The 22,850-nt window shown below is 40.2% G+C and overlaps 1 protein-coding gene and 1 long non-coding RNA gene across 5 annotated transcripts; one reads left to right on the top strand and one right to left on the bottom strand.

Annotated features, from left to right (window-relative positions):
• Positions 1 to 1,804: 1,804 nt before the first annotated feature.
• Positions 1,805 to 14,089, bottom strand: LOC123280916 (uncharacterized). 2 transcript variants are annotated; one of them, XR_011496302.1, is made up of 4 exons: positions 13,944 to 14,089; positions 7,819 to 7,877; positions 7,355 to 7,381; positions 5,154 to 6,711 (listed from the first exon to the last, which is right to left on the bottom strand). It is a non-coding gene; the product is annotated as an uncharacterized lncRNA (long non-coding RNA). The 2 variants fall into 2 exon arrangements; XR_011496297.1 differs by lacking the exons at positions 5,154 to 6,711; positions 7,355 to 7,381 and adding an exon at positions 1,805 to 3,481 and having other exon boundaries at positions 13,891 to 14,080.
• COA6 (cytochrome c oxidase assembly factor 6) lies at positions 14,074 to 21,804 on the top strand. Of its 3 annotated transcripts, none has more exons than XM_014846567.3 (3): positions 14,074 to 14,203; positions 14,836 to 14,995; positions 21,504 to 21,804. In XM_014846567.3, the coding sequence occupies exons 2-3, from the start codon at positions 14,852 to 14,854 to the stop codon at positions 21,597 to 21,599; spliced, it is 240 nt and encodes a 79-aa protein (XP_014702053.1). In that variant the 5' UTR covers positions 14,074 to 14,203; positions 14,836 to 14,851; the 3' UTR covers positions 21,600 to 21,804. The 3 variants fall into 3 exon arrangements, with proteins under 3 accessions (XP_014702053.1, XP_014702051.1, XP_014702054.1); XM_014846565.3 differs by having other exon boundaries at positions 14,122 to 14,369; XM_014846568.3 differs by having other exon boundaries at positions 14,179 to 14,455.
• Positions 21,805 to 22,850: the final 1,046 nt, after the last annotated feature.

Genomic DNA, 22,850 nt, shown 5'->3' with positions numbered 1-22,850 from the left:
AAAAGAAAAATCATGTGATCATATGATCACATCAATAGGTGCAGAAAAAATATTTGACAAAATCCAACACCCATTTATGATAAATATACTCAGTAAACTAGGAATAGAGGGGAACTTTCTCATCTTGATAAAGCTATCTACAAAAACCATACAGCTAACATCATACTTAATGGTGAGAAACTTGAAGCTTTGCCACTAAGATCAGGTACAAGGCAAGGATGTCCCCTCTTACTACTCCTTTTCAACAAAGGACTGGAAGTTTCTGCTATTGCAGTAAAACAAGAAAAAGAAATAAAAGGCGTACAGATTGGGAAGGAAAACATAAAAATGTCTTTGTTTGCAGGTGACATGATCGTCTATGCAGAAAATCCAAAAGAATCGACAAAAACTCCTAGAACTAGTAAGTGATTATAGCAAGGTTGAAGGATACAAGGTTAATATACAAAAAGCAATCACTTTCCTATAAGCCAGTGATGAAAAAGTGGAATTTGAAATTAAAAACACAATAGTATTTACATTAGCACTTCTCAAAAATGAAATATGTAGGCATAAATCTAACAAAATATGGATAAGATCTATATGAGGAAAACCACAAAACTCACATGAATAAAACAAAAGAATCAAATAGATGGAGAGATATTCCATGTTCATAGATAGGAAGACTCAATATTAAGACATCAGTTATTCCAAACTTGATCTATAAATTCCATCTAATTGCATTGAAAATTCCAGGAAGTTATGTTATAGATATTGACAAAAATGATTCTAAGGTTGATATGGAAAGGTAAAAGACCCAGAACAGCCAACCCAATATTGAAGGAGAAGAACAAAGTTGGAGGACTGACACTGCTTGATTTCAAGACTTGCTGTAAAGCTACAGTAATCAAGACAGTGTGGTATTGGTGAAAGAACAGAAAAATCAATGGAATAGAATCGAGAACCCAGAAATAGATTTATTTATAGAAATAAATATAGCCAACTGGTCTTTGACAAAGGATCAAAGGCAAAACAATGGAGCAAAGATAGTCTCTTACACAATGGTGCAGGAACAACTGGACATCCACGTGCAAAAACATGAATCTAAACACGGATCTTACACCTTTCCAAAAATTAACTCAAAATAGATCACAGACTTAAAGGTAAAATGGAAAACTGTCAAACTCCTAGAAGACAACACAGGAGAAAACCTAGATGACCTTGGGTATGGTAATGATTTTTTAGATACAATACCGAAAGCATGATCTACGAAAGAAATAATTCATAATTTGGACATCATTAAAATTGAAAACATCTCTGCAAAAGTAGTGTCAAGAGAATGAGGAGACAAGCCACAGACTGGGAGAAAAAGTATTTGCAAAAGACACATCTCATAAAGGATTGTTATCCAAAATATACAAAGAACTCTTAAAACTCAATAAGAAAACAAACAAAACAATTAAAAAATAGGCCAAAGATCTTCACAGACAGCTCGCCAAAGAAGTTATATAGTGATAAATAGGCATGTGAAAAGATGCTCTACATCACATGTCATCAGGGAAGCGCAAATTAAAACAACAATGAGACACCACTGTATACCTATGAGAATGGCCAAAATCTGGAACACTGAGAACACCAAACGTTAGTGAGGATATGGAGCAATGGGAACTCTCATTCACTGATGGTGGGAAGGCAAAATGGTATAGGCACTTTGGAACATAGTTTGGCAGTTTCTTATAAAGCTAAACATAGTTTTACAATACGATCCAGTAATCCCATTCTTCCCAAAGAAGTTGAAAACTCATGTCCACACAAAAACCTGCACATGGATGTTTATAACAGCTTTATTCATAATTGCCAAGAGTTAGAAGCACCAAGATGTCCTTCAGTAGGTGAATAAATAAATAAACTGTGTTACATCCAGACACTAGAATATTATTCAGTGCTAAAAAGAAATGAGCCATCAAGCCATGAAAAAACATGGAGGAAACTTAAATACATGTTACTAAGTGAAAGAAGCCAATCTGAAAAAGCTACATATTGTATGATTCCAACTATATGACATTCTGGAAAAGGCAAACTATGAAGGCAATATAAAGATCAGGGGTTGCCAGGGGTTAGGGGAGGGGGAGAGATGAATAGGCAGAACACTGTTGTTGGGGCAGTGAAAAGACTCTGGATGACACTGTAATAAAGGATACACATCAAACATTTGTCCAAACCCATAGAATGCCCAACACCAAGAGTGAACCCTAAGGTAAACTATGGACATTGAGTGATGATGATGTGTCAATGTACATTCATCAATTGTAACAAAGAGACCACTCTGGTTAGTGATGTTGATAACAGGCTATGCATGCGTGGAGGCAGGGGGCATATGGGAAATCTCTGTACCTTCCTCTCAATTTTGCTGTGAACCTAAAACTGCTCTTTAAAAAAGTCTTTTATTCAAAATGGAGGAAAAAAATGTCAGGAAAGAGATTAGATTAAGATGGCAGATGAAGTACCTATTTTCTCTCCCAACCCAAGTCCTGAAAATAGAGGCTCAGGAATGTTGAGGAGTTCTTGAGGATAGAAAGGAGGTGGGATTTTACTCATGGAAAGGAAACTAAGCAAATGAAACTGCCATTTAAAACATACACAGGAGAAAGTGTTATCAAGAGTATGAGCCATTTCCCCCTACATGGCTCCAGAGAAACTCCCCACCAAAATGAAAACATAAAGGGGCAGCGCTGACAACGCTCACGAATCCAAACAGCCGGGTAGGACGAAGGCAGGCAGTTGTGGCACGTGCCCCTAGGGTTAAATGCTAGAATGCTTGCTAACCAAAGGGATTAACCTGCCTGGGAAGAGCTGTATTTGTTTGCGATGGTGAGGGGAGCAGAACTAGGATGAGATAACTCTGGGCCCCCTCAACCCAGTAGAGGTGAAGAAGAAAAAGGAAAGATGCAGCTGATTCTGGCACACGGTGATTATTTCCCGAAGGGGAAGTCATGACACAAGAGACCCTCCAAGTGGGCCAGGGAGAGACCCCACACACAGAAGGCAGTCTATCCACACACCCCACCCAACTATAATTCCCCTCAATGAAATGAGTCAGGATACTGACTAAAACATAAATTAGCAGTGATGAGTATGAACAGATAGACTACAAGATTCACCGAGCATTTAAGCAAAACCAACACTATGAACGAAGCTATTAAACACAGAAGTCAGCGGTACTACAATCTGAGGAAAAAGAGTAAATTAATGAACATAAGACTTTAAAATAAGGTATGATTAATATTTTCAGAGGATTGTATAAAACAAGAACAGGTTACTCAGTCACTGGATCCAGCCTTCAGCTCTGGGACTCAACTCTAAATATCAGCTCTCATAACTGGGTCTAGATCCTTGAAACAGATGGTGACTGCATCCCAATATCACGAAAGTTTGGTGGTGTGTCACTGCTGATGTCAGCACGTAGATGCTTCGGTGTAGAGGGAAGATTTGCATGGCAGAAGTACTTCGGTAAGAGAAAAAATACATTAACTCGTCAAGTCCTTCTTCTCAGGTACCAGGAATGCAGTCAATTCTTGAATTACAAAATGCCTTTTTCCCAGGAGTGGCAAGCCCCCATTTGTGTTTCAATTCATGGTTCTGAAGATACTCACAAATTAGTATGATATTCATAACAGTTGCACTTGGTGAATAAAGAATATTTTCAATGTTAAGCAATTCATAATATTCAAAGGTGTATACATAGTGGTCTAGATTTAACATGAATGAAATATGGTACAACTTGTTAAATTGACAACCAGATAAACTTTGTACATTAAACTTGCAAACACTATATTTTTTATAAAAAAATTTAAATTTTCAGAAAATTAAATAAAAATTCAACTCTCTTTTAATAATGATTTATTCTTTCATAGCCATCGATTATCATTTATTTTGCCTTTTAAATTTTAATAGATAAGTTTGAATATTTTAGAATAACCATACTGTGAATGTATGTAAAAACAATTTTAATTTTTCAATTCTTTACATTGACTTCATTTTACATTTTTTATGAGTGTATATTCAAATTTTGTGTACTTTGAATACAGTTACATTTACTTTTTAATTCTTTTAGATCTGTACACAAATTATGTGAAAATCTTTATTTAGCATCATAATTTTGCTGAAATGAAGCCAAGAAAAATGCATTTTGTAGAATAAATATATACTTTTGTATAAATTATTTAATTAATCAAATATTGTGGGTCCATTGCTATGGTCTGAATGTATCCATCTGAAATTCGTATGTTGAAATTCTAACCCCTTCGGAGGTGGGGCCTTTGGGAGGCGATTAGGTTCTGAGGGTGGATCCCTCATGAATGGGATTCATTAGTTCTCTTCTAACAGAGATCCCACAGGTGGCAATACAAGGAGCAGTCTATGACCCCGAAGGGAACCCTCATCTGACCACGCTGGCACCCTGATCTCGGACTGCCAGCCTCCATAATGGCGAGAGAAAATTTTTATAGTTTAGAAGCTACCCAGTCTGTGCTATCTTGTTACAGCAGCACGCATAGACTAAGACATCCATCAATATGACACCCAGTATGGAATAATTTAATTCAGCTGTCTTTGACATTCTGGCAACTTGTAGTCATACAAAGATCATACTTATAAACATACTTTTAAATGTCGCCATTACAAAGGTACATTTATCGGGATAAAGAATGGAACCTATTAATTTTAGCTTGATTTGTAACTTTCAAATACTAGGTCTATGGAACGTGGGCTCCCATTTGTTCCAGATTACTAGAAAGAGGCTTGGATAGCCTGGAATAATTTGAAACATATTTGTAATCCTTGTAAATGAAAATAGGTTACAATCGCCCATTTAAAAACAAGGATTCTCAGATAAGATTTTTTAAATGTCACTATACGCTGTGTATAATAGGTAAAACTAAAATGAAACGACAGAAAAAAAGGTTGAAAATAAAAGACTGAGAAAAGATATACTGAAGAAATGCTACAAAAAGGAAAGTAGATGAGGTCATATTAATACCAGATAATATAATAAAATTCAAGGCCAGAAATATTGAGTAAATAGGGACTTTATATTGATGGAATATATAATCCTAACAAATAGCTGTGAGCTATTCTAACTGTTAGAAATATAAAAAAAGAAACAAATACACAATTTTAGTAACATATTTAATATGCCTCTCTCAGTAATCAACAAATAACAACAACAACAACAACAAATGTATGGGTTTTGAGTGAATAAGACAAGCTTAGCTGTATAGATGGATGGATGGATATGGAGAGATAGATACACAGATACATAGATATAGTAGATTGATTGATTTACCCAGCAGAGACTATAAATATTACAAACATCCATGGATTAATTTGACATCTTAAATCAATGGGGAAAGAATGGAATATTCAAAATTGGTATTGAGATCATCAAAGGAGGTGGGAGCAGGTTTCCATTTAAATAGGGACATTTGGGTAGACCCAGGTGAGCAATGACTTGGAGGAGGAGAGGTGGTTGGGGGAAAACATTGCAGGCAGAGGGGCCCCAGGGACCAGCAAGTACAAAGGCTCTAAAGTGGGGAAGTGCTTAGTGAGTTTGAAGAACAGTAAGGCAGTCTATATGTCCCTGTGACAGTACAAAGTCCCTTTGTGCACGTGGGTCTCTGAAATGCCTCCTTTTCCCATCATATTTGGGAAACGTCCTCTCATCCTTTAAGGTGAGCTCAAAGTTCACTTCCTCAGTGAAGGTCCCTGGCTCCCCCAGGAAGAATGTGTTACTCTGTCTTCTACGTTCAAAGCGCTCGGCCCATAGCTCAGTATTAGTATATGTTACATTGTGGCTTTTGGTTTTCATGTCTGACTCCCCTCACCAGATCATGCACAAATCTAAGGCAAGGACTGGGTTTCATTTAGCTCTGCTTTCCACTACCTAGGACTTGGTACCTAAGACACTCTGCAAGTGTTTGCAGATCAAATGAGAGAGATTCTGTATTAAGTAAAGCAATTCTGTTTCAACATGTGTTTCCTGTCTTTCATGCAGGTGTTTCCTAAGTGTCTTCCACATGCAGTTATAAGGTAGTCTGTACTAATAATTCGGAAATTATCAACCCCCTGCCCTACGTAGAGTTGAGGGGACCAAACGTACAGATGTGAAATAAATGGACAGGGTTAATTACAAGCATGTTTTACTGCCTACGAATACAAAAGCTGTTAGGGAAAGACAAAATGAATGTGGCCTCCTGTCACCGAAGTCTTCTGGAAGGATATTGGTGGGCTAAGTCGGGCAGGGTGTATGAGTTTGGCTGCTGAGCAGGGAGAAGGGCATCAAGGCAACGCAGAGATAAGAACTAGTATAGATGTGGGAATGAGTGGGTGGACACGTGGGTCATGAGGGGGCCTGACTGAGAGAGCAGGGAGGAATCAGCATGGTCAGGAAAGGCTGGAGTCAGATTACGGAGACCCCAGAGAGCAAGACTGAGAAATCAAATAGCTGTTCATTGTTGTTCTTGAGGAACGGGGAACATGATGAAAGCAGCACTTGTGAAGGCTCCGTCTGCCCGTGTAGGGCAGGATGGATGGGAGGGAAAGGACCTGGAACTTGGACGACACAGAATCCATCATACATGGCCTGAGGGAGTTGGGGGCTTGGCAACAACTTCAGGCCGGGACTCTGTCTGGATCACCATAGTGGCCCCATACCGGTGGTAGGGACTGAATAGATGTCTGTTAAACATGTGAATGAAAGGGTCAGAATTTAGAAGAAAAGAGTTAAGCACTGTTTTCAATCCAGGAACAGTAGGCTCCAGTGACAGAGGCCTACGATCCCCTCCGCCCCAGACCCCCATCCCATAGCCTATGTTTCAACCATAGTCAGTCATTTACAGTTTATAAGAGACTTGCTCTGCCCCAACTCTGGATATTTGTATTACTGTTTGCTCTGTCCAGAAGGTTCTTCCCTCCCATAGGGTACAGTTTAGAGAGCATAACCCTTTGTTAAGATCTGACTTGGAGTTTCCACTCTGCCCCACACTTAATGTGTGTCTTAGACAACTTAAACTCTCGAAACCTGTCATCTCTAACTGTGCTGTCCAATATGGTCGCTGTTAGCCACATGTGGCCACTGAGCACTTGAAATGTGTTAGTCCAAACTAAGATGTGTTTTAAGTTAAAATACACACTGGATTTAGAAGACTTAGTATGAAAAAAAAGAAATATTAATATTTTAGGTTGATTACAGGATGAAATGATAATATTTTAAATATATTGGGTTAAAGGAAATATATTATTACAATTAATTTCACCTGTTTCTATTTTACTTTTTTTAAATGTAGTTACTAGAAAATTTAAAACTACGTATGTGGCTTACCTTATATTTCTATTGGATAATGCAGCTCTGTAAAATGGGAATAATAGGGTGCTTACCTCAATGGGTTGTTCTAAAGAGTAAATGAGATCGTAGGTATCAAATGTTTAGCCCAGTGCCTGACAAAGAGCAAATACTCAGAAAAGGAAAATAGTGTGGTTATTACTGCAGTATTTCATTGACTCTAACACCTCCATTTTTGTTCCCGCATTTTCACATGTGGGACACTAGGATGGTGTCTAACAGTCGTGTTGCCCAGAAGCTAACCACAACATAGTTATCACTGCCTGTGTGTGCTTACACATCAAAAGGACAAGCATCCAAACTTGCAGAGTGTCAGCTGCCTAGACGAAAATCTAGGAGATCAGAAGGGGGCACTCTTAACCTCTTGGAATCAAAGCAGTAAGGGAAGGGCTGGAGGAGAGGGTAAGCGTGTTTAGCAACGTGCCTGGAATACAGATGCTTACCTAATTGCAAAGTTGGCTGAACTGCTCAGCACCAATGGCTTTTAGCTCTTCTGCGCATCCTAAAAGACAAGACAAGAGGAGGGGAGGAGGGGAGAAGATAAGAAGACTGGCTCAAAGTGCTTAATGGCATAGATGATAAGATTGATGGAAAAAGACATTGGTGACTGAATCCTAAGACTAGAACTCCAAATATAAGAAGTTTTAGGCGTACTTTAATCAATTTCTGCTTTTATTTTCCTTCTTATGTATGTATAAGTGTGACATGATTTAAAAAATTTCATGCCTAAATATGTCTAAATAGGTTTTAATAAGTTTAAGATAGGAATCCTGGGTAATAAAAAAGCATTGTGCTATAGTTTAATTGGCAGTGCTTTTTCCTTTCCTACTGGTACATAAAATAAAGGTGAAAATTATAATTACTGCATCTTAGATTTGATGAAACATAGTATTATTCTCTTTAAAGAATTTCTCTCCCTTTAAGTCCAAGATCAAGTGATCTCTAAAATATAGTAGTATTAATAACTAGCACTTATCTTGTTCTTTTTCCTGTAACACTTATCTAATCTACTATACATAGAAGTTATTTTTTTATGTTTGTTGCTATTGTCTCCCTGCTAGAATGCACGTTCCATGAGGGCAGGAATGTTCACCTACATACACTGTTCTCTAACGTCTCCCAAGTCCTTAAAACAGTGCCTGGCACATAGTAAGTTCTCAATAAATATTTGTTGAATGAATGAAATCTTTCTGTATGCTAGGCACTGGTCTAAGTGCTTTGCATGGATTATTTCATTTAACTTGCACAAGAAACCTGATGTAGATATTACTCTCCTCCACATTCTCAGTTGAGGAAACCAATGTGCGCAAAGGTTTAGTAAGCTGCCCAAGGTCACACAGCTTGACCCTGGAGGAGGTAGGATTCCAGCCTAGTCTGGTTCCAGAACGTACACACTGCTGTCTCTAATGTTGCCTGTGTTTCCCTTCCTGATTTCTCCGGGAAAGCTCCCCTCCGAGTTCCCACTGTGCTGGTGCACACCTCTGTCATGCTCCGACTACCCTTTATTAGAGCATAATATGGCCTACATCCCCTGCTAGACTGAGCTTCTCAAGGGCTGAGACCTATCCCTATTTGTCTTTCTATCCCTAAGGCCTAGAGCAGGGCCTGGCCCTGGGCAGGTGCTTGATGTCTATGAAGTAGATTGGCTGTGTAAGCACACAGCAAGAAGCATGGAAGAGGATTCAAGGGTTCCTAACTGGCAGACAAAGGAGTTGTAGAACCGATGAAAAGAAACAGCTTAGCGAGAGGAGCTTCCTGGAGAGAATGCTATGAGATTTTGAACTTACTGCAGTGATGGAAGGACAGACGAGTAGAGACGTCCATTAGGGAGCTGCAAAGAGAAAACTGGCACAAAGTTCTTTTAGGACTAAAATACAGACCTGCAAGTCTTTCTGATGGAAGTGATAACTGAAGCTATGCAAGTGAATCAGCTCACCGAGGAAAACAGAACGCAGAGAAAAGAGGGGAAAAAAAAGGACAGCATCTTGGAGCATAAAGACAGGAGCCAGTGCAGAGCTCGAAAAGTAATTCAGAAGGATCTCTGCAGCAACACTGAAGTCACAGGACTTGCTCCTGTTTGTGTCCCTGAGTAGGTGTCTGTGATAACTGCTATGTAAAACAGTACAGATTATAAATAAAAGTCTGTGGGCAGCAACAGAAAAACAACACATACGTTTTCAGTGCTACTGGGTCTGTCTGGCCCTGCCTACCAGTGGTTTGGGGTTCTACTTAGATCAGACTAGAGAACACCCACAGGAAATTTCTTCTGGATGGAACAGCCAGCACAGCATGTCTTCCACCTCTTCACACTGACTTCTCTTCGCCTCCTCTCTCCTCCAAACATAGGCTGGGAGATTTCACTCCCTTTGTGTCAAAACAGCACATCTGAAATCATCTTATGGCACCTACATTCTTTTATTTGTCCATAGTCAATATTTTATAAGGTGAATTTGGTTTTTGAAACTTTTATCCTTCATTAATTTTTTTCTTTTTTCTTTTTTTTTTTTTTTTTTTGCCTTATCAACATCTCAAAAGTTCTTTTCTAGTTGTTTTTACTCTGTTGGCTAAACCAGTGTTTCTCAAGTGGAGAACCACAGACCTCCTTGGGGGTAAGGGTTGGACCATTATTACAGTTCATTGAATCCCTTTGGTAATACTTCCTCTGTCTGTGCCTTAGGCCCACCACTGCCCAGTAGGAATTGCCCAGCTGCACAGGTGGCAGTTAGCGTTAAGACTACCAACTTTGGACCTAGAAGAGCACATAAGACGTTAAATCCATTAACAATTTAGTAATCACACTATAAATGTTCTATATGACCATTATTTTTACCTTTCTGTGTACTAAAGATAACCTTTCTCAGGCCAAACAATTACTCTATTTTCTTTCTTTGTTTAAAAATTGTGACATATATCATTCATCCAGAAGAGTGACTAAGACATACTTGTACAGTTTATTTAAAGAATAATTATAAAACAAACATGCAGGTCCAGAAATAGAATATTGTCAGCATCTCAGAATCCCCGTGTATCCCTCCCTGATCATAACCCATTTCTCTTTTCCTAATGGTTTTACTACTTATGTATATATCCTAAAGTGTAGTTGAATTTTACCAGTTTTTGAACCTTATGTAAGTGGAAACACACAGTGTCTATTCTTTGTTCGACTTGCTTCCTTCACTCAATATTGAGATTCATCATGTTATTGTAAATGGTTGGCTACAATTTGCTCCTTTTCATTGCTGCATCATATTTCACAGTGTGACTATGCCGTAATTTATTCATTCTGTTGTTGACCTAAGTTTGGGTTGTATGCTGTTTTTAGCTATTACAAAGATGCACATACAAGAGATTCTGTAGAAGAGAATTGCTGAGTCATAGTGACTGTGTATCTTCAATTTTAGTAGATAATGCCACACAGTTTTCAAAGGATTGTATCCATAATACTACCTTCAGTGTACGAGGATTCTTTTCGCTTCATCCTTGTTAAAATTTGTTAATGTCAGACTTTTTAATTATTATTTGGACGGGTGGGTGTCTAGGTGGGTTTTTAATAGTATTGCATTGTGATTTTCATGTTCATTTCTGTGGTTACTAATAAGGACGTGCATATTTTCTTACACTGGTCATTTCTATTTCATCTTTGGTACTGTGCCTATTTAAGCCTTTTGCCCATTTAAAAAATTATGTTGTCTATTGATTTGTAGTTGTTCTTTATATATTCTAGGTACTAATTCTTTGTTATAAGTCTTGCAAACTTCTCTCACATTGTGGCTTTGTCTTTTCCACTCCCTTTATAGCGTTGTTTGGTAAATAAAAGTCCTTAATTTTAATGTAGTTGAATTTATTGATCTTTTCCTTTACAGCTAAAACAAATTCTTCTCAATCTTAAATTCATAAAAACGTTACTCCATACAGGTTCACATAATTTATCTGAAATCCTTGGAGCCATATGTGTTTTGAAATGCAGACTTTTTTGGATATTGGAAAGCTATTATGGAACATACAACATATACTATGTAATACTCTCAGCAAGAACTCGGACAACATCTATAATCAAACATATTGGTATTTTTACAGCAAAACATATATATAGTCACCTAAGTGATATATAAATAATAAGTGATATATATAATGACAAATAAATAATGAATAAAGAGCCTCATGTCACATTTTTCACCAAATGAGTTCTAAAGAGTCTGGTGTTTCAGAGGTTTGGGGATTTTGTAATTAGTACAAAAGTTATGGCAGCCTCATACAATAAGAACGGAATTATTTCAACGTTTGGAGGGATTTACTGGTGGAGCCATGCACCTGGAATTTGCATGTGAAGACTCTTGACTACTGACTCAAATTATTTAATGGTTTAGGATTATTCATATTTTTTACGTCTTGAGTCAGCTAGTTGTGTTTTTCTTGAAATTTGTACATTCATCTAAATTTTATTTGCATTAAATTGTTTATAGGTTGTTCTAACTTTGATGTCCAAAGTATGGTTTTCTTTACTGATATTGGTTGTGTACATTTCTCCTTTCATTGCTCCATACTATCAGATATTTGTCAATTTTATTAGTCTTTTCCAAAAAAATCAACTTCTGGATTTTTTGAATCTACTATATGCAGTGGGGTGCTAATGAATTGGCTCTGAACACAACAAAACACTAGCTTATTTGCTGATTTCCAGTCTGTGAATACTCCTATCATGGGCAATTTCAAGCTACCGATTTGATGTTATTGACCATGGAGTTAGAAAGAGGTGTGCACAATTGGCTCTCTTGAGCCAGTACAGGTTGTCTCTGGTACACCACTACTTTTGTTTCCCATTTCACTAGTTTCTGCTCTTAACATTATTTCCCTCTTTCTACTTCCTTTAATTTTTCTCTCCTTTTTCTAATTTCTTGAAAAGGGATTTTTAGCTAAAGACTTTTCAGCCTCTTTTCTAATATACTTACTTAAGGCTATCAATTTCCCTCCAAATATTGCTTTAGCTTCATTCCACAGGTCTTGCTATTGTATTTTATTCAGCTCAAAATATTTTCTCATTACCATTATGACTCTGACTAGGGGTTATATGGACTTGTTTTTATAGTTCTTTATTGAGTTCTAGCTTAATTGCATTTTGGTAAAAAAAAACGTGCTGGGTGATTTCAATCTTTAAAATTTGTTGAGCGTTGCGTTACAGCTAAGGATGTGGTCAGTTTTGGTAATGCGTCATGTTTGCTTTCAAAAAAACGTACATTCTGATTTTGGTTGTGTTATTCCATGTACATTCATTAGGTCACGTTTGTAAATCATGTTATTCAAACTTTCTATATCCTCATTGATTTTTCTTTTGCTCATCTTAACAATCACTGAGAAAGGCTTGTTAAAATCACCCAACATGACCATCTGTTTTTTTCTTTGTAATTCTGTCAGGTTTCACTTTATATACTTATCATTAAATACATATAAACTTAAATTTAAAAAGTATTCCTTTTTTTGACTCAGAAGTAATCCAAGACTCCTTTCCTCTGTTTTATATCTCATCAGTCATATTTAAAAAATACTATCTTTCTATAAGCCGCCCTTGATAGACACAGTGTAAAAGAAATGAGCGGCTCTGGTAAAGCTAAAGCAGTCCACTATTAGAATGCCTTAACTATTACAGAAATACTTCCCATACTGTAGAACATATGTTTGGTGGGAGTTAGCTTCACAAGGCCACCTTGAAAACCCGCCTTTGTTGAATGTGGACAAGATCAAACACCGGCACTGAGTGCAGAGCTGTAAACTGCTTATGAGGTTTATAAGCACTGAGAACTTCAACAGGATGAGATGCTGGAGCAGATGGAATCCGTGACGGGAACCAGACGCCAGACAACTGACTCAACTTTATCGTAAACGTGCTTTTAAATAAAGATTCTGCTGAGAGATACTAACTCACTTATGTATTAAAAAATAGCATCCTTTCGAAACCTCTGCAGCAGCTCTTTTCACTCTTTTAAAAATGCCTTGGCGTTCGGGAGTAAAGAAGCCACAAGTGAGGTTAAAACAATAACACGAAAATTTATTTTCCCCGCTCTCCTGACCAACTGCACTGCCCCCGGCCAATTTCAGATGCACGTCCACAGATCCGAGCTGTGAACTCGCATCGGGCTCACATTTTCACACCAGCTACCACCTCTCACCGACGGGAACTCTGCTCTCCTATTCTTTCACTAGGCGTCTCCGAATGGCAATAAGAGGACCTTCTCCATCCACAGCTGACAGCCGCCAGGGCTGAAGGGAAGGGGCTGACGCTGGGCGCTGCACCAGATGAAGGCTCAGCCAGGGGAGGGGGCTCAGGGCCCTGGGGTCTCAGCTCGGTCACTCACTTGCCACGTCCCGGGGGCGCCCCCTGCCTCTTCGTGGGGCCGTTCCGTTCTTTTCTTTTAATCTCAGAGCGAGGAGTTAGACCCTCACCGCTCTCCCGCGTCGCCCGCCCCATCCCTCAGGCGCAGACTCCCACAAGGCGCCTCCTCGACCCGAAGGGCTCGCACCTTGAGCCTTCCGGGCGGCGCCGGGCGAGACATACATAGAAATGTCCACTCACGCAAGGGGCACCGCTGGTCAAAGCTGTGAAAAAGGGCGGGTAAACAGGCACCAGAACGTTAGCAATTAGCAAGCTCAAGGCCGCTCTAAGGAGGGACCAGATCCTACTCGAATTGCACCTGCACAGCCCCAGGCACCGCCTCCTTCGCCGCGAGGGCCCGGAAGTTACCCCGACCGGCGGAGAGCGAAGCCGGAAGTCCCGCCCCCCAGAGCAGTAACTGGAGGCCGGACAGGTCATTGCAAGGCCAGGGAGCTCGCCGCGTGAGTTGTGTTCTCCGAGTCTGGCGTTCTCCGCCTCTTAAGCCCGCGCCCGTGCACGAGCACTCTCACCGCGCCCTTCTCCCCCGGTCGTAGGGCTGCGTGACCGTTTCCTCCCGCCAGCGCCGAAGGGACCGGCCTCTGGGCGCGCGGAGAGGTCGGCTTGCCGGTGGGTCCTGGCGGTGCCCGCAAACCTCGGGTTCTTCTTCTGCAAAATGGGGAGCGCTCCTCGTCCTACTTGGCAGCTTTGCTCCCGTGCGTTTATTTGTACCGCAGTTTCGTTCGAACAGCAGCCTTATAAAATGGCCACTGCCACGGCCGTTTTAGCGATGGGGAAACGGGCTCGAGAGAATAAATGAGCTGCCCTGAGTGACAGACTACGTGCAAGAGTCGTAACTCTAACGCGGGCTTCCTGAGACTACGCTGCCGCCCCAGCGACGGATCAGATTACATAGTATGGGAGATAAGCTTCAAAAGCGAGTGCTCCTATGGCATCGTTAATTTAGAACTGATTAGTTTCAGTTGCATCACTAACTTTAAAAAGAGGGGGTTGGAGGGAAAGAGTGTTTTCCTTGCTTTGCTTTCTCTAAAATTACAAGTTCCTTGTTAATGTCCAATGTTATCTTGGCCAACAGCTTGAGCCCACTGGGAATGGCAGCCCCATCTATGAAGGAAAGGCAGGCTTGCTGGGGAGCCCGGGACGAGTACTGGAAGTGTTTAGATGAGAACACAGAGGACGTTTCTAAATGCCAGAAGTTACGGAGCTCATTTGAATCAAGTTGTCCCCAACAGTGGGTAAGTCACATTTGGACGTGTTTCTGTTCACTGTTAAAATACACAGCTTACAGTGAAGTGAAGAGCTGTCTAAGGCATGTCACATCAACAGTTCTGTGAGCAGCAGAGAAAACCTTGTCTGGTGATCCAGGCTTGTTTTATGTACTTATATCCGGCAGACCTTTGGAAAATGTCACCTGACACTTTAAAGATCATTGAAAATCAAAACAAACATATGAACAATAACCCAAAAATTCCAACCTACTGAATCGGTAGACTTCTCTGGGATCTTCTGAAGGGATAAATTTAATCTTGGGCAAGAGTTGGCAAATTCAGTGGCCTAGAGCTACTAACAGAAATAAAGGTGCCCACCCAAAATCATATAGTCACATATACCCAAAATATAAAGAAAGGAGTTTAGGAAGTGGAAGAAAATGTTCATATGGTGGATTCTGCCACCAGCTGCCCCAAATGCCTCCCTGACAGTTCGTGCTCCGTATTGCCTGTCCTTAGTGTGGGAGGGGGTTGGGAAAGGGAGCTAGCATCATTGAGCTTAGTCAGTGGTCCTGCGTACTTAAGTGCTCCATGCTCCTTCATCAGTACCCGTTGAGATGAGTGGTGGTGGTCTCAATTTCCAGAGGAGGCAGCTGAAGCTGAGTATTGGAATAACTTGCTCAGTATTGGTAAGTGGCAGAACTGTAATTCGAAGTCAGGCCCAGCTGGCTGATGGGAGATTTCAACCTGGATCTATCTGTGCTTTTTCACTGTTTCATGCTGCTCCAAAGTATGACAAGTAGTGTGAGAACAGATCCTTTTAGAAATGACATGGATTTAGGGTCTTCAGCCTCTCAAACCTCAAATTTTAGATGAGCCTGTGGCTTGAAGGAGGTCACAAGAAAGGTGTAGGCCATATTGAAGGAGTGAGCTGGGAATGAATGCAGTGAATAGAAACTGCTGTCGATGAACTCTTCGTCTGTAAAACTGGCATGATGCAACCATCTCACGGGATTACTATGAAGATCAAATGTCTAACTTGACCTCTAAACTGAAAACTGATAAACGTGGGGCTTTATGATTGGATTAGATAATGATTTAGGCAAAAAATGTTATGCATCCCTGGTTTTCCCATTAGATAGACGCATTGAGAGTAATTCCTGGTTTAAGAAGATAGAAAACATGGGAGTCTGGGCTGACATCATGCCTGATTCCCTTAAGGCCTTGATAACCGCTACTGCCTCTGCCGTCCCCTTCTCCCCCTCTGCTCTCTGGCCCATGTCACTGAGAGCAAGGTGGGGCTGAGAACAGGGAAGGACTTGGGACTCTGAGGGTGGCAGAGGGTGATGAAGACGAAGAGCCAGACCTTTGAGGTAAGTCACGGCCAGAGTGTTGGCGGGTTCCACTCCTACATTTTCCCAGGAGAACTCTGCCACTATGAGACCTTGTCTTTTGACAGCTTAGCCATGATTTTTCACTCAGGCTGCACGTCAGAATCATATGAAGAGCGGCTGGCTCCATGGCTGAGTGGTTAAGTTCGCGTGCTCCTCTGCGGCGGCCCAGGGTTCGGATCCTGGGCGCGGACATGGCACTGCTCGTCAGGCCGCGTTGAGGCGGCATCCCACATCCCACAACTACAAGGACCTGCAACTAAGATATACAACTGTGTACAGGGGGGTTTGGGGAGAGAAAAAAGCAGGAAAAAAAAAAAACAAGATTGGCAACAGTTGTTAGCCCAGGTGCCAATCTTTAAAAAAAAAAAAAAACCATATGAAGAGTTTTTAAAAAATAGCTATATCCTAGACCTCACCTCAGATCTGCTGAATTTCTGGAAATGGAACCCAAGCTTCTTTTAAAGGGCTCTGGCTCTACAGGTGATCCTGGAGATAACCACAGTTGGGAGTCACTGTCTTAGCCCCTTTGGTAAGTCACACTTCAGTCCTATTTTTTATCCTCTCTCTTTCCCCAAAACCCCTGCTGCTTTTTATCCAACCTAGTGGCTAATAGACCTTCCCACTCCGCTAACTTCAGGGCAACTTCTGTTGTCTGCATCATAAAGGGTTTTTTACAGCCAGCCAGTTGCTGGTTTATTGTACGTCTCTTCTACTCCTACACAGGCTGAGTGCCATGCCATGAGGACTCACCCTCTCTCCAGGTGACTGTGTCCTAATCACAGCTAACATTTATTGACATGTTCCAAGCACTTCAAATGCATCATCTATCTCATCTCTTCCTCACAATAACTTTGTTACCCAGTTTTACAGACGAGGACACACGCACATTGACGTGAAGTCACCCGTAAGTGCAGAGCCTGGATTTGAGCTCAGTGGTCTGAGTCCAGACCCATGCTCTTCCCTGCTCCACGATCCATGAAAACAGCCTGCATGTTTCATGTTGTTTTAGAAGCTTAGTCATGATTCGAGTCTATTTCAGTACAAAAGCCCTATCTCCTTGGGTCCCTTTACAATTCACTCCCCTAATTTTCCTCCTCCATCTCAGCAGCTGCTGCTTTCTTGGAATGCTTTCCTGCATGTCTCTTAAGCCAATGCTCTTTAGAGTTCCCTTCTCTGCTACTCACTCTCCCGAGGCAATCTTGTCTATAGCCATGGCTTAAAGTATCATTTATGTGTTGATGCCCAAATTTGCATCTCCAGCCTGGCTTTCTCTCCAACTCCAGAAGCACCCCTCAGGCTTTCTAGTTAGCTGTTCACAAGGACCAACCTTGACCTCTGCATCTACAAGACTGAACTATTCCCCATCCTGTACCCAGCAGGCCTCTCCTCTGTGCTCCCAACCTCAGTGAAAGACACCAACACTCCAAGGCCAGGGCCCCAACCTTCACTGCAGGAATTACTGAAGGAGTGTTCTCAGGAGGGAAGCGGGATAACACAAACAGCAGCCCTGCAGTGGGGACAGGCCCAGTGTGTTTAACAAACAGCAAGGGGAGAATAGCAGAAGTTAGGGTCAGAGAGGTGATGGGAGGCCAGGGACGGTGACTTTGAGTGATAGAGGAAGCCATTGGAGAGCTTTGAGTTCAGGAGTAAGGAGATGAGTGAGGATATGAGAAGAATGACTGTCAATGCAAACGTGGTGGGATCAATGGGTTGTTGGCATCAGCATCCTACACGGCAAGTGAAGAGGTGGTGTTTGGAGAATGGGATGCTTAGAATTGGGATTATGGAAGGGCTGTATTTGTTGGTAAGGACAAGGTCTAGGTTTTCCTCCTGGGAGTAGGACAGTTTGGAAGACAAGATCATTGGAGAGGTCAAGGAACTGAGAGTCCAGGTTATTAGAGGGTCAACCACATGGATACTAAAATCACCCAAGAGTTATGAGTGCTGTTGGAGAAAATGAGAGCGACCTGCAGTTATAGATGACTCCAACAAAGAAGGGAAGTGGGTAGTATAGCCAAATATTCTAATTGACTTCTGGAGCATTTGGCAGTGATAGCCACTGTCCCGTGTAAAACTGTTTTCTTCTGCAGTACTCTGCTAAGCTGGTAATTGAGTTCCGTTTCTTAGCCTGCTCCCTCAGTCCTTTGCTGCCTGTTCACCTGTGCTCTCTACTCAAGTATTACCTTTTTGAAGTCTTACCCAACAGCCATAGACTAAAAATTTAAAGATTTTTCCAGAGATATGTGTGAGAAGGTAGGGAGGTAGAGAGGAGGGGAGAGAATGGAAATATCATTTGAATGCATCGAATGTGAGATGTTTTGTTCATTAGCTTTAATTTTCATTCACTCTTGTGAGGTACTATTGTATCTGTTTTACACAGTAGGAACTAAGGCTCACAAAGGTGAAATAATTTGTTCGAGATCAGCTAACCAGTAAAGCAGTAGAGAGGGAATTTGAATGTAGGTCTCTGTGATCTGAAAGTTTGTGTTCTTTTACTTAGCTGAAGTCACAGCCAAAGAATAAAGATAAAAATAAACCCATCAGATGGAAATTTACAATGATACTTCTATCATAAAACACTAAAAATACAATTTGTTACATAATAAATATGCCATACAACTAATATGCTAGCTGTCACAAAAACAAATTACTCTTCTCTAGTATCTTGCTTATCTTTTATAGCACTCATCAATCTAACTTGTATAATGGTCCTATTTGAAGTCTCTTGTTGTTTCATAACTTAGGAAGCAGGGATCAGGTCTAACATTCTAGCATCATCCAGAAGTCTTCCACAAATAGAGCAACCAGACATCTAAGATATTTGATCCCAATATCAATTTCAGATATTGTCTTTTTCCTATAAACCTTTGAAATGTTTCAGAAATTCCAATATTTTGGCCTTCACACTACTATCTTGAATCCCCTTTAATGGCTTAGGGGACACTCATGTTATATGTACACAATGCTTCTCAATAAACCTTTGTTGATTCATTAGCTTTTTAGACATTCATTAGACTTTTAGAGAGTGCACCATATGAGGATCCTCTACTGTTCATTGAATGAGGAGGTGAAGGCTGAGGAGGAGAGCTTTTCAGGCAGAGTATGGTATATGCAAAGGCATGGAGGCAGGATGCACATGAAATAAGCACATTCAGGAAATGGAGGAGCTCTGTACAGCTAGCATTTTAGAAACGTGGTAAATTCAGAGAGGAGAGACATGGGCAGAGATTAAGCCATGACTGGCCTTGTTTGTCTTACCGAGGAGTTTAGATGTTGACCTTGAAGCAAGAAAGATCTTTAAACAAGCAAGTGGCTTGATCAGATTTGGGTTTCAAAAAGGTTATACTTGGCAGCAGTGTGAGAGATGGATTAAGGATGGTAGAGAAACCAGTTAAGGACCTATTACAGCAATCCGAGCGAGAAATGATGAGGGCCTGTACTGTAGTGAGGAAGAGGGTGAAAGAGATCTAAGTGTTTGGGTGGATAGTGATACATTCATTGAAATAGGTACTAGACGAGGAGAAACAAGTTTGGAGAAGAGCTAAGTTCTGGACAAACTGGGGCTGAAGTGTCAAGAGGATTTCTAAATAGAATTGTCCGTTAGGCAGTTGGAGACATGGCAGCAGATGCAAAGATCTGTTAATTTGCCACAAAAATGTAAAGGACATTGTCTACTTCTTCATCTGATATCCTTTATAAATAACACCTGCCCCAGCCCAGTCAGCTAAGACAACCAGGAGTAAGTCTGTAGTCTGACAGTCAGATTTATGAATGTGCTGTAACCAGGGACACCGCACTCCAGAGGAACTGTGGGCATCTCACCAACCAAAAGAAAGGAGTTGTCCGAGGATTTGGGGGAAGGGTGGAGTTTAGGTAAAATTGAAGGGAAGTGGTGCTTTGATAGGCTCAGAGCAAAGCAGGGCTGCGTCTAAACAGGTCATCATCAGCTCCGGCCTGAGAAGTGGGTCCAAGGTCCTATTCTCTACAGAGATAAATGCTGAATGTCACGTTGAGAAATCCCTCATTTGAAGTCCTGCACCTGGGTTGGAAATCCTGGCTGCTTCTCTGTGTCCAAGTGCCTTAGATCCTCCAGGCAAAAGGAGGGTGTTTCATTCTTACTGACCTAACTTCAAAGAGCAAATTTCTGATAGTCTCTGATTCCAGAGAACAAGGTTTCTTGGTTCATAAGGAAGTAGTAGGCACTCAGAGGGGTCTGGTAGGACACCCCTTGGCTGTGGTGTGTCCTCAGGAGAGGTGTTCCCTATGCAGCTGGCCTTGTTTGTGTCTCACTCCAGTTTGAGACCCGGCAGGGCAGGTTTTCATATTCTCGGTCTACTCTAATTTTCACTTACTCAGGCTCCTCTGAATAATTTAAGAATTAAATCCTAAGAAAAGCTTTTCACAAGAGAACTAGTGTTTTCTATTCTGACAGTGAACGTGTGTGGTGTTCTGCCTTTGCCTTGTCTGCAGAGCAGCTCAGATACAGATACTGTGACAGTTTTGCGTTGACCTTGATTTTCTGCTGTGATTTTACTGTTTCAGAGTATGGGGCTTTAAGATACTTCAGATTTCCTATGGCAAGAGGAGGACATAAATAGAAATAATAAAATGAAGTCTTTAATTTACTTAAGTTTTACCATCAATTTACTTCCTGATAGTTCATAAATATCATTTTTAACTATGTGTCTGTCTCCTTAAATGTATGTTTCTGGATGAGATAAACTTGATAAAAATATCACAGCTAATGAATTACAAAATTTAATAAACTTTCATTTGATAAGAAGAACTTGTATAGTGTCTTTAAATCATGAAGTCTTAGGACCTGGGAGCTCTAGAACTGTCTGAACTTGCAAGGCAAGTTTCATGCGTCTGAGAACATGTACGTTTCCTAAGGAGAAGACTCATGGGTTACTCCAGTTCTCAACAGGAGCTGTAACCCAAAGAGGATTAGGACTCACTGGTCTGCACCCTCTTTAGAGACTCTTATACATCAAATGCATTGATTCAAAGTGGTTCTAGAATATAAATCACTTATGCCACATATACAACTTATATTGAAGCATTTGTTACATTTAAATCTGTGCTTTTGTTTATGTAAGCTGCATAACTTGCCCTTATTTCAAACCCTTTTCTCTCCACAGATAAAATATTTTGATAAAAGAAGAGACTACTTAAAATTCAAAGAAAAATTTGAAGCAGGAGAATTCCAGCCTTCAAAAACAAGTGCAGAGTCCTAAGCTGTCCTGAACTTTTCAGGAAGGTTGAATCTGTTCTTTGTGGACATTCACAAATGCTCCATTGACAAGGGGCCAACAGCGGTTTGAATCATGGTGAACATCAATACTTACTCCATATGTACAACTCTCAGTAATTAAAGTGATCAAGAAACGGAAGATCCCATCATTCAAACTGAAGAATTGAAATAAAATGGGATGAAATATGCTTAGTTTTCATTTTGTAAGAATTCTATATTTTAAGAAAAAGCCCATTAAAAAACACATTTTTTTCTTTTAGTGGAGGATGGGTGGTAGGCAAATATTATCGATCTAGATACTGAAAAAAGTAGGTTGTCATTGTGCGTCCTGGGACTTAGCATTTTTATACAGGCACAAAAAAGGAGGACTGGAAGAAGCTTGAACTTAAAATATACAGGTAAAATAATAAAGACCATCTACAAAAAACCTACAGTTAATATCATACTTAATAATGAGACAATGAATGCTTTTTCCCTAAATCAGTAACACAGTAAAGATGTTGTCTCTCACTTCTCCTGTTCAACATTGTGCTGGGTTCCTAGCTACTTCATTAAGACAAAACAGAAACAGAAAGCAGAAGATTGAGAAGGACGAAATAAAACTAGCTCTGTTCACAGATAATATTACTATTCCATGTAGAAAATCCCAAAGAATTGACAAAAAAGCTCCTAGAACCAATAAGTGAATCTTAGATGGCAGGAAACAAATCAATATACAAAGGAAAATCATATTCCTGTATACTAGCAATGAATAATTGGAATTTAAAATGAAATTTTTAAATATACCATTTACAATAGCACTAAAAAAATAAAAAATAAAGGGAATACTTGGGTATAAATCTAACAATACGTGCAATTGGCTATATGCTGAGAACTACAAAACACTTGATCAGAGAAGATCTAATTAATTGGAGAGATATACTGTATTCATGGATTGGACTACTAAATATTGTTAAGGTATTGTTAAAAGTCTCCCCAGTTTGTTCTATGGGTTCAACACAATCCCAATCAAAATTCCAACAAGATTTTTTGTAGATACTCACTATTGACAAGCTGATTCTAAAATTTGTAGGGAAAGACAAAGGACCTAAAAGCTAAAACAATTTTGAAAAGAATAAAGTTGGAGGATTCATATTACGTGATTTCAAGGCTTACTATAAAGCTACAGTAATCAAAACAGTATAGTATTGGCAGAAGGACAGACACACAGTTCAGTGGAACAGAAGAGAGAGTC

This window comes from Equus asinus, chromosome 2, assembly GCF_041296235.1.
Source record: "Equus asinus isolate D_3611 breed Donkey chromosome 2, EquAss-T2T_v2, whole genome shotgun sequence".
Taxonomy (NCBI): Eukaryota; Metazoa; Chordata; class Mammalia; order Perissodactyla; family Equidae; genus Equus; species Equus asinus.
The sequence above is the reverse complement of the archived record's forward strand: the minus strand, read 5'-3'. Positions and strand labels throughout refer to the sequence as shown.